This window comes from Rutilus rutilus, assembly GCF_951802725.1.
Source record: "Rutilus rutilus genome assembly, chromosome: 19".
In the NCBI taxonomy this organism is placed as follows: domain Eukaryota; kingdom Metazoa; phylum Chordata; class Actinopteri; order Cypriniformes; family Leuciscidae; genus Rutilus; species Rutilus rutilus.
Window position 1 is genome coordinate 28,767,289 of NC_140232.1, and position 14,204 is coordinate 28,781,492.

At 37.3% G+C, this 14,204-nt stretch overlaps 1 protein-coding gene across 4 annotated transcripts in view; it reads left to right on the top strand.

Moving 5' to 3' along the window:
• Positions 1-159: 159 nt before the first annotated feature.
• dab2ipa (DAB2 interacting protein a) overlaps positions 160-14,204 on the top strand; it is a 106,014-nt gene continuing 91,969 nt past the window's right edge. Inside the window, exons 1-3 of one of the 4 annotated variants that reach the window (XM_084390072.1) lie at positions 160-451; positions 1,677-1,798; positions 2,110-2,236. In XM_084390072.1, the coding sequence (XP_084246198.1) occupies positions 376-451; positions 1,677-1,798; positions 2,110-2,236 (325 nt within the window). In that variant the 5' untranslated portion in view covers positions 160-375. Of the gene's footprint in view, positions 452-1,676; positions 1,799-2,109; positions 2,237-4,945; positions 5,240-14,204 lie in introns of those variants that run through there. The other 3 variants (XM_084390070.1, XM_084390075.1, XM_084390074.1) reach the window with 3 other exon arrangements.

Here is a 14,204-nt window from a genome sequence, read left to right on the forward strand (position 1 = left end):
CTGTGACATTTGATTTAATATAATCAGTGTATAATTGCTCTCCAGAATTCAGTAGCCCACTAACCTGACAAAATACAAAACAAAAAAGAGAGAGATTTGTGTTTGTGGACAGATTACTTACTTTCTTCGCCAGAGAGTTTAATCCGTTAATTTAATCAAGGTATTACATGACGTGTCTTGTCCCCTTCACTCTCAGTCTCGGTGACTGTCGCACGCGCGTCTCATACGGGTCAACAATCTGCAAACACAAACCAGCGTCATTCGTTTTACATAATCCAAAAGTTAATTTTGATGCCGCATTCAGTCATTATGAGGCGTCCATCCGGTGTGCAAATGTCCAGGAACGTTGCATGTTGAAAAGTGCACGCTAGCGACATGTTTAGTGGTCCTACTAATACTATGTCACCGAACATCACCCGCTGTCAGCACCAGGGCTGGATGAGGGTCATCGGTGAGTAGCCTACATCATTTGTTTCGAGGCTGAAACGTGCTTTCTAAAGTAATATTTGATATATTATCAATATGTTTGCTTGTATGAAGAAGTTTGTCTGTCACATGTTTACCGTGGATGTTTTTTGTTTTGTTTTTTGAGTACAGTGAGCATATTAGGTCGACATGGGAAGTCAGTCAGTATTTAATAGCGTACATTGATTTTTTTTTTTAAAGTCAATTCCTATATTTACACTTCTTACAGTCTCTACAAAAAAAATATTAAACATTATTACATTAAATATACAGTTAAACAGACTTTTTGTCATATCTAAGCATGTTGTCACTCTGCCACTCTGTCATCGTCATACAAAAAAATATTTTTACAAAAAACATTTAAGCAAAAATGTTAAAGTATCCAATGGACAAACATTAATCCATTGATCAGTCAAAAAATAGTGTTTTAATAATCGAATTTCTGCATATGTGACAACTTGCCCCAACAGCCTGGCATTTATGATACTTAGTCACAGTTTAACTTTTCAGACAAAATCTACCATCATTATTGACTGTTATCTGAATGTAAATGTTGTCTTCAAGTGTTCACTTGTTTGTTTACCTGAAATGTATAGAAAAACAATAAATATTACAATTTTAGTTTGGAGGACAGAATTCACCAAAAAGAAACCAACATTGAAAAAATCAGGTCTCAAGTTTTTTTTTTTTTATAGAGTATTAATATTTTACAGAGTCTTACTGCAAACAGATGTCTTCTAGAGTATTTCATATTTTTTTTCTGTGATAAATTCAGCAATAGAATATGTGTATCTCAGTGTCTTGCCCTTTAGCCAGCTAAATTTAATCATTTTCCTAATTATATAAAAACAGTTCTGAATGTCACAGGATCGTGGCACAGTCCCAGAGGTGCTCTACAACAGCCTAAAGTGAAGTCTTTTAAATTTTCTTTTTAAACTCAGTAAATTAAATTGAAGGCTATCTAATTCAGTTAACCTAGCCATGTGCTTTCATACAAAACAATACTCATAACTGAATCTAGGCCAATCAGGAAGGATTGTCCATTCATAGAGCTGTTTTGCAGTTGTCTTTATGGCCACGTCACCTTCTGTTTTAGCTGCTTAGACTCACACTCTTTGGTCCTGCTGTGGTTGTAATTGATCCATGAAGGCCTCATCTTCTTTTCTCATTTCTCATACTTCTGATCCAAATTTTTTATTTCTGTTTTACAGACATGAAAGGTTCATCAATCCACTGGATATCTTGTGGACAGCCACTATCAAAACCAATCGGGTGGCAGGTCAAGTTTTGCTTGGTTGCAGAATGTCAACTAGTTCTTCTGGACAAAAGAGAGGTACACACACACACACACACACACACACACACACACACACACACACACACACACACACATACAAACACACATAAAGACATACTTAATCTTAGTTATTGAGACTTTAAAAAATAATGCGTTTTGAATCCTTTTGATTATGACCTCACATTTAATGGCACTCTTTAAACTCAAGAGGGCAGCACATGTCAACTGGTCAAAGTAACAGGTCAGAGCACAGAAGATGAGCTTTCTTCAGCATACAGAGTCTTTATTGTAGGCCTTTGCCCACCAACACTATAACTCTATGAACGGCTTCTGTGACCTTTCCTTAGATCAGTCCATTGCTGTTCCGAGAGCGCCGCGCTGAATCTTGCACTGTATGGCTCCTGCGACGCAGCACCAGCATTCCCGAGGGAGTTCAGATCCGTAAGGACCAGAGCACTCAAACCAGAAATAGCAGTGAGTAGGATCTGCTTGCACACCTGTTGCAGTGAAAAAACCGGTCTTTATAATAGTCTTTAAAGGTAATAGAGTGGCAAAGTGGAAGACAAAAGTAAACATGTGATCACTTGATTGCTGCTGCTAATCTGCGCTGCTTTTACCTTAGTATCTTTATGAGTCTAGTACACTGTTCTAAGTGAGTGATTTTGACAAATGACCTGCTCATTGCTGTGCTTAAGGCAGGGATAACGTGTGCAAGTTAATAAGATTTGGCCACTATTTATGTAATGTTTCAGAATATATTTCTTTTACTCATATTAGCAGATGTTTAGTGATATGAACTTCAAAATTATACCCTCGCCCTCATTGTGTTAAAGTTCAGATGTGACGGCAATTGACAGACCCGTGAAGTGGAGCATGATGGAACACACTGTAGACTCCACTGTTTTCCGTTTGTCCAGATCTGTCTCAGACAGGCTGCAGACCAGTAATTTGCAGTGGGAGGCATAATTATGATGGTGTTACAGGATGGCTATTGTTTAGAATTGCCTAATAGGGGCTCTGGTTCACAATGCCATTGAATTTGGGGACGAGACACATTATGCCAACGGCTGCTTTGTGAAAAGGTTAAAGAGAACTATTGCATTAAATAGGCCAGCATGTTTATATAATAGCTAGATAAAGTTTAATTGTTATCTATCTATCTATCTATCTATCTATCTATCTATCTATCTATCTATCTATCTATCTATCTATCTATCTATCTATCTATCTATCTATCTATCATTATGTCTGTCACAGACTCACAGTTAATATTCTTCATTAAAAAAATATGATTTAAAACCCATTTCCCCCAAGAGCATCATATAAATGTTATGCACACTAACTTATCAAATTTGAGGTTCGTAAGACTTTTGTTTATGAAAGAGGTCTCATGCTCACAAGGCTGCATTTATTTGTTAAAAAATACAGCATAATATACAGTATAATATTGTGACATTTTATTTAATAAAAAAAAACTACTTCTTTCATGAATATACAGTTCAAAAGAACAGTTTTGAACAATATTTTGTAACAATGTAAAAATCTTTACTGTTACTTTTGATCAATTCAATGCATCCTTGCTGAAAAAGTAAGTAGTTATTTTCAAACTTTTGAATGGTAGTGTATGCTCACGGGTAGATCCTAAAACACTGACTTGGCAAAAGATCTCATTCCAGACTGTTCTTCAGATCTCAGTGAGATTCTTCTCTGTTGTGTGAGCCGTAGTGTCATCGCAGCTCAGCGTTGTGCTAATGCTGGTGTCAGACACTGACAGCTTGTTGCTGACTCAGCAAATGTCTCTGTGCGTTTACACTGCACACCCCCGCAGAGACACAGGCATTTAACACCCCACACACACAGCCCCTGTACATCAGCGGCATCCTAATCTGTTTCGTAGCTCGTAAGAGTAAGGCACTTGATATCCATATGTGGTTTGAAATCCGATTAAAACTGGATTTTTGGAAATATGTTGCAGTCTGATCGGATTTCAAGCTTCAGGTTCTGTCCTCATTCAGGATGTGAAGTCTGTAAAGTGCTGTAGTGTCTGCTCTTGTTTGTAGCATTAACTTTGTTTTGGATCATGGTTGAGTGAACGAGTGAGCAGTTTTGAAGAAAGTATATTTGTAAACAGTAATAATGCCTCTGATGCTCCTCATGAGTTGTGAGCACTTGGGTGAGATTCCAGTTTTTTGTCCCCTCTTTACACAGTAATAGCTCTTATGAAATAGGCATAGATATAGAATAATTTGGTGCTGTATGGACTATTATACCGATCCATATTGGTTTCATTACGTGCAAAATGTGAACAATTAGATTCTCTCTATTAGTCATTATTGTTCTGCAGTCATTTTCGAACTTTGTAACTTTTTTTTTTTTTTGTGCAGTTTAATAAAGTTTTTTTTTTTTAAGATTTACCAGCCTTAATGCTCCAGTCAAGCCCAGGGACTTAAATTTTTGTTATATATTATTATTATTATTGATTATAACTTGATTATTTACACGATTACAAGAAAATTAACAAGACATCAAATAATTCATTCAAATCATTGCTTATATTGCTAACATAATTTCCAAAAAAGGTGGGATTTGGGGATTTTACAAAAAACTAACAGGATGTTAAGTTAAACTATCAAATCTATAAAAAAAAAAAAGAAAAACCTATAAACTGATTAGCAATTAAAGCAGTATTCCTAAGAAAACGTTTTGTTTGATATTTGGATTATAGAAAGGCAAGAATGAAGAAAAACCTGGAATATTTCTTTATAAATTGCCAGTTTTTTTCATTTTAGAAACTACATATAACATCCACAGCAGTAAAATAGAGTTTTTGATAATATTTTGAATTAGATTTTGTTTTTATATGATCTGTTTTCACTTTAATTTGATTTAGTTTTAGTAATTTTGTTCTGTGTTTGTGTCATGTCTATAATATGCCTGTATAGCTTTTATGAAGTTTTATATACCGTATTTAAGTTTTATATATGTTTCATTTTTAATCAACTTAGAAATTAGAAATAGCTTAAATTAATACTTAATATAAAAAAAATAATACAATTATAACATGACAATGCACTGCATAACAGGAATGAGCTGTAAGACCTAGAGGATGGTAGAAAGGCATGCTCTCATAGAGAGAGAGAGAGCAAGTAATCAAGATTTAAAGGGAAAAAAAATCCCTGCTGTGTCTTTAAGAGCTCTGGCGCTCATGTGGGAGTAAGTGGGGCCCAGAGAAGTGGCTCAGCCCAGCACAGATCTGCTCCGACTGCCAGATGCAACGCTCCAGCCAGAACAGAGCGCAGGCAGGCTGCACGGGAGGCAGCGCTCTTCTGGCAAACGGGTGACGAGGCAGAGAGAGAGAGAACCCTCCCCGTGAACCGTTGCTGTCTTCCCCTCCCCTGGCACTGAGAGCATGTCTGATTTTGCCTGTCTTTGAAGTTATGGAGTTGGACAACAAACTTGCGCTGGACGGCCACCATGGTAAGAGGAGAACTTGGATACACTTTTAACAAAGCACATGAAGTGTTGAGAGCCAGTGATGTGAGCTTGTGTTTGTGGGGCTGTGAAACAGATTAGTGCAGGTTGCTAGAGCTTGTCCGCTTTTTGCAGTTTTTGTATTTTTACAACTGCGATCTACAGAATGTATGTAATTATGTCCTAAAATGTGTCTTTTTCAGTTAGGGAAGGGTTTAGAACATGTTTGTTGTTAACTGAACGGATGAAAACACTGTAACATCAACAGATGTGTTCGCTCAGGTGGCTACTGTTACATCAAGACAGGCTGAAGCCTTGACATGCGTTAAACCTGAAATTTGATCCACAACAGGCCAAGAGTTCACTTTTAGGTCCAACAGCACTGAAAACCATTACTTACACCCTACAAATTTACTTCAACTTTCTGTGTGCACCAGAAGCATTTGAATTACTTTATATTTAATTGATATAAAAATAAGTTGAATTAGTAGATGCATTGAATTGTTGCCGTGAAACGTGTGCCACCCTCTTATGTTCGAAAACATTTACGCCATTGTATTCAGGAATGAACTAGTTCTGGTTGAAGTTTTGTTGATTAATGTTTTTTTCAATGAGGCTGAATACACCCTCAGGACTGTTTTGAAGGATTTATTGCTGTCTATGTTCATGCTGATGTGACACTCATGTAGGCTGAGATGAACTTTAGAGGGATATGTAGGTGCGTTCACCCCATGTCGTAATTACCTTAACGATTCTGAACTGTAAAAAGCCTTCACATGCTTGAACGTGTAATTACAATGTGTAAACTCGTAATTTTCGGAGAGATACGACTTGAACCACGTGGCCACTGTACCACCTGACCACTGCAGGTTTAAGGTGTGTTCAAATTGAAATGGTGCTGTGCAGACAAATCAGTGTATGACATGAAAGTAAAGCGAGAGCGATTCGAAAGCAAACGGAGATGCATTTACAGTAATTATGACATGGCGAGAACGCAGCTTGTGTCATGGACCCTTAAAGGGATAGTTCACCAAAAAAAAATGTTTTATTCACCCTCAAGTTGTTCCAAACCTGTATGAATTTCTTTGTTCTGCTGAACACAAAAGATTATATTCTGTAACCGTTGTGGGGCAGCATTGACTTCCATAGTATGGAAAAATAAATACTATGGAAGTCAATGGGGTCCATCAACTCTTTGGTTACAAACAGTCTTCAGAATATCTTCTTTTGTGTTCAGCAGAAGAAAGAAATTCATACAGGTTTGGAACAACTTGAGGGTGAATAAATGATGACAGAATTTTCATTTTTAAGCAAACTGTCATGAACGTTTCAGAGCTTGTCAGACCACATTTTTTCATTATTTCAAATTGTTTGAGACTTTTAAAAGGCATACAAAGGGGTAAGGGAATAAAATAGTTAGTTATCCCATGAGATGAATACATACAGTCTTTGTCTTTAAGTGTTGTCTTTCTTGTGCATCTATTTTAGGGCTACATTTGAGTTGCATAGGGGTTGGCTTACTGTACAACATCTTTGTAGTGTAATTTATGGTTCATATAGGCTAATTTAAAAGTATTTTGTTAGTAATGACATGGAAATGCTCTGCCATGTTCATCACTTTTTAATTTTCCCCAGGAATCTGGAATCAAACAGAATTGTTCAGATATTCATCAGCATAACCCATGTGAATTTTGCATTTCAGCACAAGTTTAAAATGTTTTGAGCCACTGAATAATTAATTAAATGAGCTCTTTTGCACCGAGATCAAATAGAGAATACAAATAGATGTGTAACTAGTGTAAGAACTATTGAAAAGTTTCGGATACGCCTCCAGTACAATGAAAAGCAAAGAAACCATCTGAAACATTTGGTTTTGGTGGGATGTATGATTTTTTTTTGTGTGTGTGTGTGCTTCACTTTGGTTAGGAATATTTGGTAAAAAAAAAAAAAAAAAATCCAGCAAATATCTGTTGGGCTCAAAGCAATCCTTCTTGTAACTTTGCTGAGGATTAAACATCCCAGACATGGCTCTGAATGGTGACAATCTTTGTGAAGAACATAATCCTTCTGATATATCAAGATGGACATAATCTCCTTTAGTCAGATGCAGTCATCATTTTCTCCATCTTGTTCCTGATTCCCCACCCCGTGTTTTATGAAGCGTTTAGGCCTGTTGCTGTTTAATTTGGCCGGTGCCGCTGATGACTGTTTGAGTATTGTTACTGCAAAGCATCACATTGTCCTGCTTTTGTTCATGAAATACGTTTAGCAACATTTTGTTTTGGACTTCTATCCGTTTAATTTGCTGGCATGAGGACTGGCTATGTTCCAAACACACAATGTGACTGATGTACTCAGTAATAAACATTTCTACTCTTTCAATCCAGGACTGTATTATTTATGGCATATAAGCCGGATAGCTTGTCTTATGGTAACCTCCTGTTATCCTTTGGTTAAAGCTGAAGCGTGTAGTTTTTCTCCTTTCTCAGCTAAATTTGCAGATATAATAAGAAAACTACTTTTTTTTAGGGGTTGGTCTCTCTGTGGCATTACTAAAACATTGTTCTTAAAAGCGTCATAAGCCTAAGTAGATCGTTGAGACTATTGCTGCCAATAGTTTATATACAAGCTACTTAGGCTTACGATGCTTTTGGGAAATGCAGGCCAGGCCTGACACAGCAACATTGACACTGTCGAATAGGGGAATGATTAGAAACCAGATTTTTGTTGTTGTTGTTGTTGTTGTTGTTGTTGTTTTTTGTTGCCATTTTTGTTTCATAAAACTGGTGTGCAGAAATTACACACTACAGCTTTAAAATGCAGTTAGTCTATTTTTGGTCCACTTTTAAGTTTTTTTTAAAGGATTGGTAATGCTCATTAATGCTATAATTATTTGATCAGGAATACTGTGAAATATTATTACAATTTAAAATAACTCTAAAATAACTCAGAAATCATTCTAATATGCTGTTTTGCAGCTCAATAAACATTTCCTATTATTATCAATGTTGAAAACAGTTGTGCTGCTTAATATTTTTTCCAGAAACTCGAATACATTTTTTCAGAATTCGAGTAGAATGTTTTTTTTTTTTTTAGATGACACTTACTGATCCCACACTTTTAAACTGTATAGATGTCTTAAATGTGCAGTAGTTTAAACGTAGTCTAATTGTAAGTGTCAGAATGATAATGGTTGAATACAAATATAGAAGTATGAAAGGCTACAAAGTGTTGAGTATGACCTCTTTAGTGTACAAATAAACAGTGACAGTAAATCACAGAGACAGTACACTCTGAATCTATTATCACTGAATAAAAGTTAGAAGCATTACTCCAGGCTAGCTTGAAAAATCTTCCCTAACATTTCACAGTTATGCCTTTGGTAAGCTGGATGTTCAGGCTTTTTATCAGTAGTGGGAAATCCCAGTTTAGTCATAATTGGTAATTGAGGGTAGTCAACTGGTCTTTATTCAGCCCATAGACTAGGGAACAGCACTCCCCTAATTGCATAGTATTAAAATAATTAATTATTATTGAGATTTATCGGGAGGGAAGATTAAACAATAGAGCTCTCTCATAGCATTGAGGCTATATTTTAGGAGTACAGTGGATGCCTGTTTTATAGTAGGGCAAATCACTTCAAGATACACTTGTAATGGCTTAATATTTGCTTTTGAAAGGATAAGACTGTGAAATATAAACTGAACAGAGATGTTTTGTGGTTCTGTAAATATCGTATGCCATCAAAAAGTGTTTTTCAAAACTTAGATCTAATTTTACATGACAAATTCATGTTTTTAATTTGAACTCCCACGTTCACCATGTTCAACAGGACAAACTGTTAAAATGTAATGCCCTTTTAATGATTGTTTCTCAGTGTTTTATACCAAGCCATGTGTCCCTCTAGGTCTATGGAAGTTACAGCTGTGGTTTACATCTTGGTCCCAATGAAAGTTTAAGTAACACAAAGTTGACCTTTACCAAATCCTGAATGGCTGCCATTAAAGCAAAGGACATTTTGAAAAAGGGCAGCTGTAAAATGCGTCAGAATCAGGAGTAGGTGGGCGAAACAGGCTCTAAATCTTGGACCTCGATGATAAGGTCATTGTTAGAGATTTGCAGAGACACTTTTGCGACGTTTTTGGCTTTTTATTTTGAATTGTTTCAGAGATGTACTGAATACAGCTCTTCCACTATCTATACTTAGCCCCATTTCATAAATAATAATAATGAGTGTTTTCTTTGTTTATTCCAGATGTGAAGGATCTTTGACATGTGAGACATCATAAATCCATGTGGGCATATTGCATTTGAACTTGAAGTCAGATTTCCTTTGAATGTGAACTTGGCCCAGCTGGTTGTCATATATCTTACAGAATTTTCTGACCTCACATGCTTCACAGAAGTGCCTTTGTGTTGCTAACAGCAGCTGTCCAAATCCCAGCTCTCTATCAAGTTAGTAGGATGTTTAGACTAGAACTGTACGTCAAGTCACTTGTCTCTTTGTTGAGCTTATTTTATGATCACAACCATTGTTGGGGACTTTTTGGATGTTACTTGAACATGGGGAGTAGTAGCTACAATTTCAAAGCATCAATTTAGCCTTTTGAAAAAGTAGCTTTCATTTTCATTGTGACAAAACAGAGTTATAGTATTTTAACTAATTGGTTCCAGCGGGGATTTGTCCCCAGATTTGTCTATTTACAAATAGATATGTAACGCCCACAAGGATTCACAAAGTTTATTAAAAATATGTACTGTTGCGGGGCCTTATTTCCAGAATATTTAGGCTTGTTAGGTTTTTACTGTATATTTTATCACAACCATTAGCAACTAAGCGTCGCTTATTTTGGCTTTTTATTTTGGTGAGGTAGAATTTTCAGAATAAGTGGCTAAATTCAGCTAATATCAGACAGTTGCATAAACAGCCAATATGTTAATACTGTCTTAAGTTTAACCAGTTAGCAGTTAACGTTAGTCAAGGAGCAATCATTCTTACTTTTTAATATCAACTTAGACCAATCAATGTTTTAATGTAACTGACTTAAAGGACAAGTTCGGTATTTTCAGCCCGTTCTCATCCCAAGGCGTCATAATACTGACGCTGTTGACATTTCGTCTGCATCAAACGCACATGGCACCCTTTATCGTCAATATGAGACGCAGATAGAAATGAGCCAGAAGGCGCCTCCTAGCGGTCTAACCCTAAACCTACCCCAGAACTAAACCTACCCATATCCTGTGCGTGTCATATTGACGCTAAAGGGTGCCATGTGCGTTCGATGTAGACGAAATGTCACAAGTGTCAGTATGTGACGTCCAAGGATGAGAATGCGTTGGTATTTTACACTTAAAGCCCTGTTTACAGATCGTTTCTGATGAAATAGAACGGTTAAGATAAAAATTTGGACACATGCTGCTGTCCCGAGAATTTTAGGTTTCTTTCGCTTTCCCCAAAACCTCTAGAATGGGTGTATAGGTGCACTGGAACAATCCTTCATAAAACGCATTAAACTTTAGTTTACAAAGACGTGAAACTCACCGAGTGTCAGGGGTGTTCACTGATATGCTCACACAAAAATCGCTGCAAAAGATGCTTTCCAACAGGTTTTATCGTAGTTTTTGTCCAACTCCATTGACTTGTATTGGACGAGCTGTGTGAGGTACGGTATTACTCCGCCGCTTCTTCTTCTGCTTCTTCTGTGTATTCAATGAAATGCCAGCGGTTTGCTTGCAATTGGCAAAGGTGCATTATCGCCACCAACTGGGCTGGAGTGTCTATTATTCAAGCTCTCAACGGAAGAATCTACGGGTGTGAGACGTTTGGAAAAATAGATCCACAGTTTTACAACGAATGGTAAAACACCTGTTGGAAAGCATCTTTTGCAGCGATTTTTGTGTGAGCATATCAGTGAACACCCCTGACCACTCGGTGAGTTTCACGTCATTGTAAACGAAAGTTTAATGCGTTTTATGAAGGATTGTTCCAGTGCACCTATACACCCATTCTAGAGGTTTTGGGGAAAGCGAAAGAAACCTAAAATTCTCGGGACAGCAGCATGTGTCCAAATTTTAATCTTAACCGTTCTATTTCATCAGAAACGATCTGTAAACAGGGCTTTAAGTGTAAAATACCGAACTTGTCCTTTAAAACAGTTATGAACAGTCTTAAAGAAAAAAAAATTGATGACCAACTTGTAAGACTAGTCTCAGCAGTTTATGCAACCGGTCCGGCCCTCATGCAATGTGGCCATTTGCATAATGTGGTTAGACTAGTCTTACAAGTTGGTCATCTAATTTTTCAGTTACAAAAAAAACATAAATTGGTCTAATTTGAATCTGAAAAGTAAGACTGATTAGCCCTAATTAATTGCTAGTTGGTTAGACTAGTTCTTAAGACACAGTCTCAACTTAGCAGCTATGTTTATACAATTGGCCCTACTAGTGACAATGACAAAATTGGTATGGTATGTTTCATGTTTACTTTATATTAGTAGATTCACTTCTTTTAGTTTGCTTTAACAGCTAGAACAGCAAATGTTGCAGTAAACGTGCCTTATACATTAACAGTCCAGTCTGCCCAATGCACATTATATGTCTCGGCGTCCAGACAGCTTTCAGACACTGATAATTTGATGTCCTTTATTGCTGTAGTGCAATATGAACCCTTGAGAGCTGGTTTTAGGTGCCATGAAGTAAAGCAAATGCACATTGTGAGCTGAGCTTTTTATCTCCACTGAACCACAGATTGCTGAAGCGTTGTAACTGTTGCTAGGATGTCCGGTGACCAGAGCTTTTATCACTGTGGAAACATTGTTTTACCCATCCCCCTTTCTGGATTGATGTGTGTTTTTACTTGTTTCTCTTTTTAACTCATCATTTGAAACAGATGTCACCAAAGCCAGCGTTTTTCACACGATCAGCAAACACTATGTTGGGTGCCTGGTTTTACGTTGTTCTTTGGATACATGGCTCAGTATGCCAAACATTAATTCCACATTCCAGATTATTTACTAGGTGTATGGAGTCAATGGACAATATGCCTGGCATCCACATTACTATTGTAAATGTTTACTAATCTCTCAGTTTGTAAAAACAGAAAACACATTTACAGTTACACACTTATAATGAAGTCTAGCAGTGATGCATACAGTATATTAGTGGCCACATTGTGACTTTTTAATGTTATCGGAACCAGTCTGATAAATAAAACAGGCTGATATATTTAAGGCGGTAAATTATATCCAAATGATCGGACCCCGTATTATTTTTACTAGACCTACCTATTTTCCTATTTTTAAGCAAATAAAATGATTACTTGAGCCTGTTAGAATTATTTATTTATTTTTTGGAAATCAAGCAGGATTTTTGCAGTTAAATTAAAAGCAGTTTTCCATTGTAAATTATATTTGGTGTAATTTGAAGCACTATAGATATAGATTTTTATGGTGAGAATTTTTTATATTATATATACATTTCTACATAACTAATTTCAAGTAGTAATATTCAGTAGAACCATAAATAAAAAACAAAAAAAGCATATTCTTTATTGACTGATTGATTATAAACTCCTCCAAAGCCACTGTAAAAAGTGTGTATTGGAACTTTTTCGCTGGGAGATTAAAGTGTCAGAGCCCAGACCTTCCCATAACACATTCCCTTGAGCCTGCGTTCTGATTGGCTGACATTCCAGAGGAATTCAGATTTCCAAAGGGGGCTCGTTTCCCCAAAAGACGGTGGTGCAGAGTGAGAGAGAGAGAGAGAATGCTGTTACTAGGCCCCTAACTGCTCATGAAAATGGAAAAAAGTAACCACTGTCCCTCTTGTTAACCCCCCACCCGCCTCTTTCATTCTCCTTTCTTTCCAAAAGTGGGAGGGTCAGCTTGCCGCACAATGTGGCAGGCCTGAGCGGCGTGTTAGAATTCTTGTGGTAATCTCCACCACCGTGTGCAGGCCGAAACAGCACACAGATGGATGTAACAGGCAGGTTTTGTTTGTATATCTCGATAAGGAGCTGAGATAGTGCCGGACACATCCTTGAGTCCTTCATCTTGAGCGTCGTCCTTTCTGTTTCTGATTATTCTCTTCACAGGATGGGGTGACCTGCTTCAGAAACTGGCCTATTTCTAAGATGTCCCCATGGGCAACCAAGGTGAGAAGGAGCTGTTTTTGGGCTCCAAAAAGATGTGAAGTAACTAGTTCTTTTAAAACAGCATGCCGTACGCTTCAGGCTCAAACAGGAAGTTTTGGACATCCGAGGCCCATCCCAAATGGTGCACTAAGCCCACACTTTGGTTATGTAATCTCACACAGGTTGTTGGGGAGTAGTCGGAATCATAAAATGGGTCATGCTATGATCTTGTGGACTGATCAAACTAGCATTTTTAGAAAAGATAGGCAATCATTTTTGAGCCACTTAATTACTTTTTCCTTCTAAAAGGAACCTTATAAGGTGATGTGAAATATGCCTTCCAGCAATCAGTTTGAATGTGTAACATATAGTGTTAATCCATTTTACAGAGTCACATTCCTGATCTTTGAAATGCACAGCAAAAAAGCTTTAAACAGCCAGTAAACTTGTGTGGAAACATGGGAATTATTCTCTGGCTGGCAGAACTCTGAATCCGAGGGTGTATATTGGCTCTGTCAGCAATTAACTTTTTATGATGCAGGCCTTGCTGTTTTAGGATTGGCTGATGAACAAATGGATCTTGTTCCTATTCTGTTTTCCATTTTTCTGCTGTTATTCCCTCTGCCTCTCTCTTTCTCTCTCTCTCTCTCCATACTCTCCCATGTTACCCTCCCCTTTTTTGTCCGGATGTTGTTTTACTCTAAAGTAAGGGTATTCCAAGCCCGGCTTTGAACTATAAAAGCTGTGGTGCTTCAGAGATGGCTGATATAGTGCCTCTATTGATCCCGTCTCCTGGCAACCTCTGACAACAGCTGAGCAAAGGACAGCGTTCCGAAATCA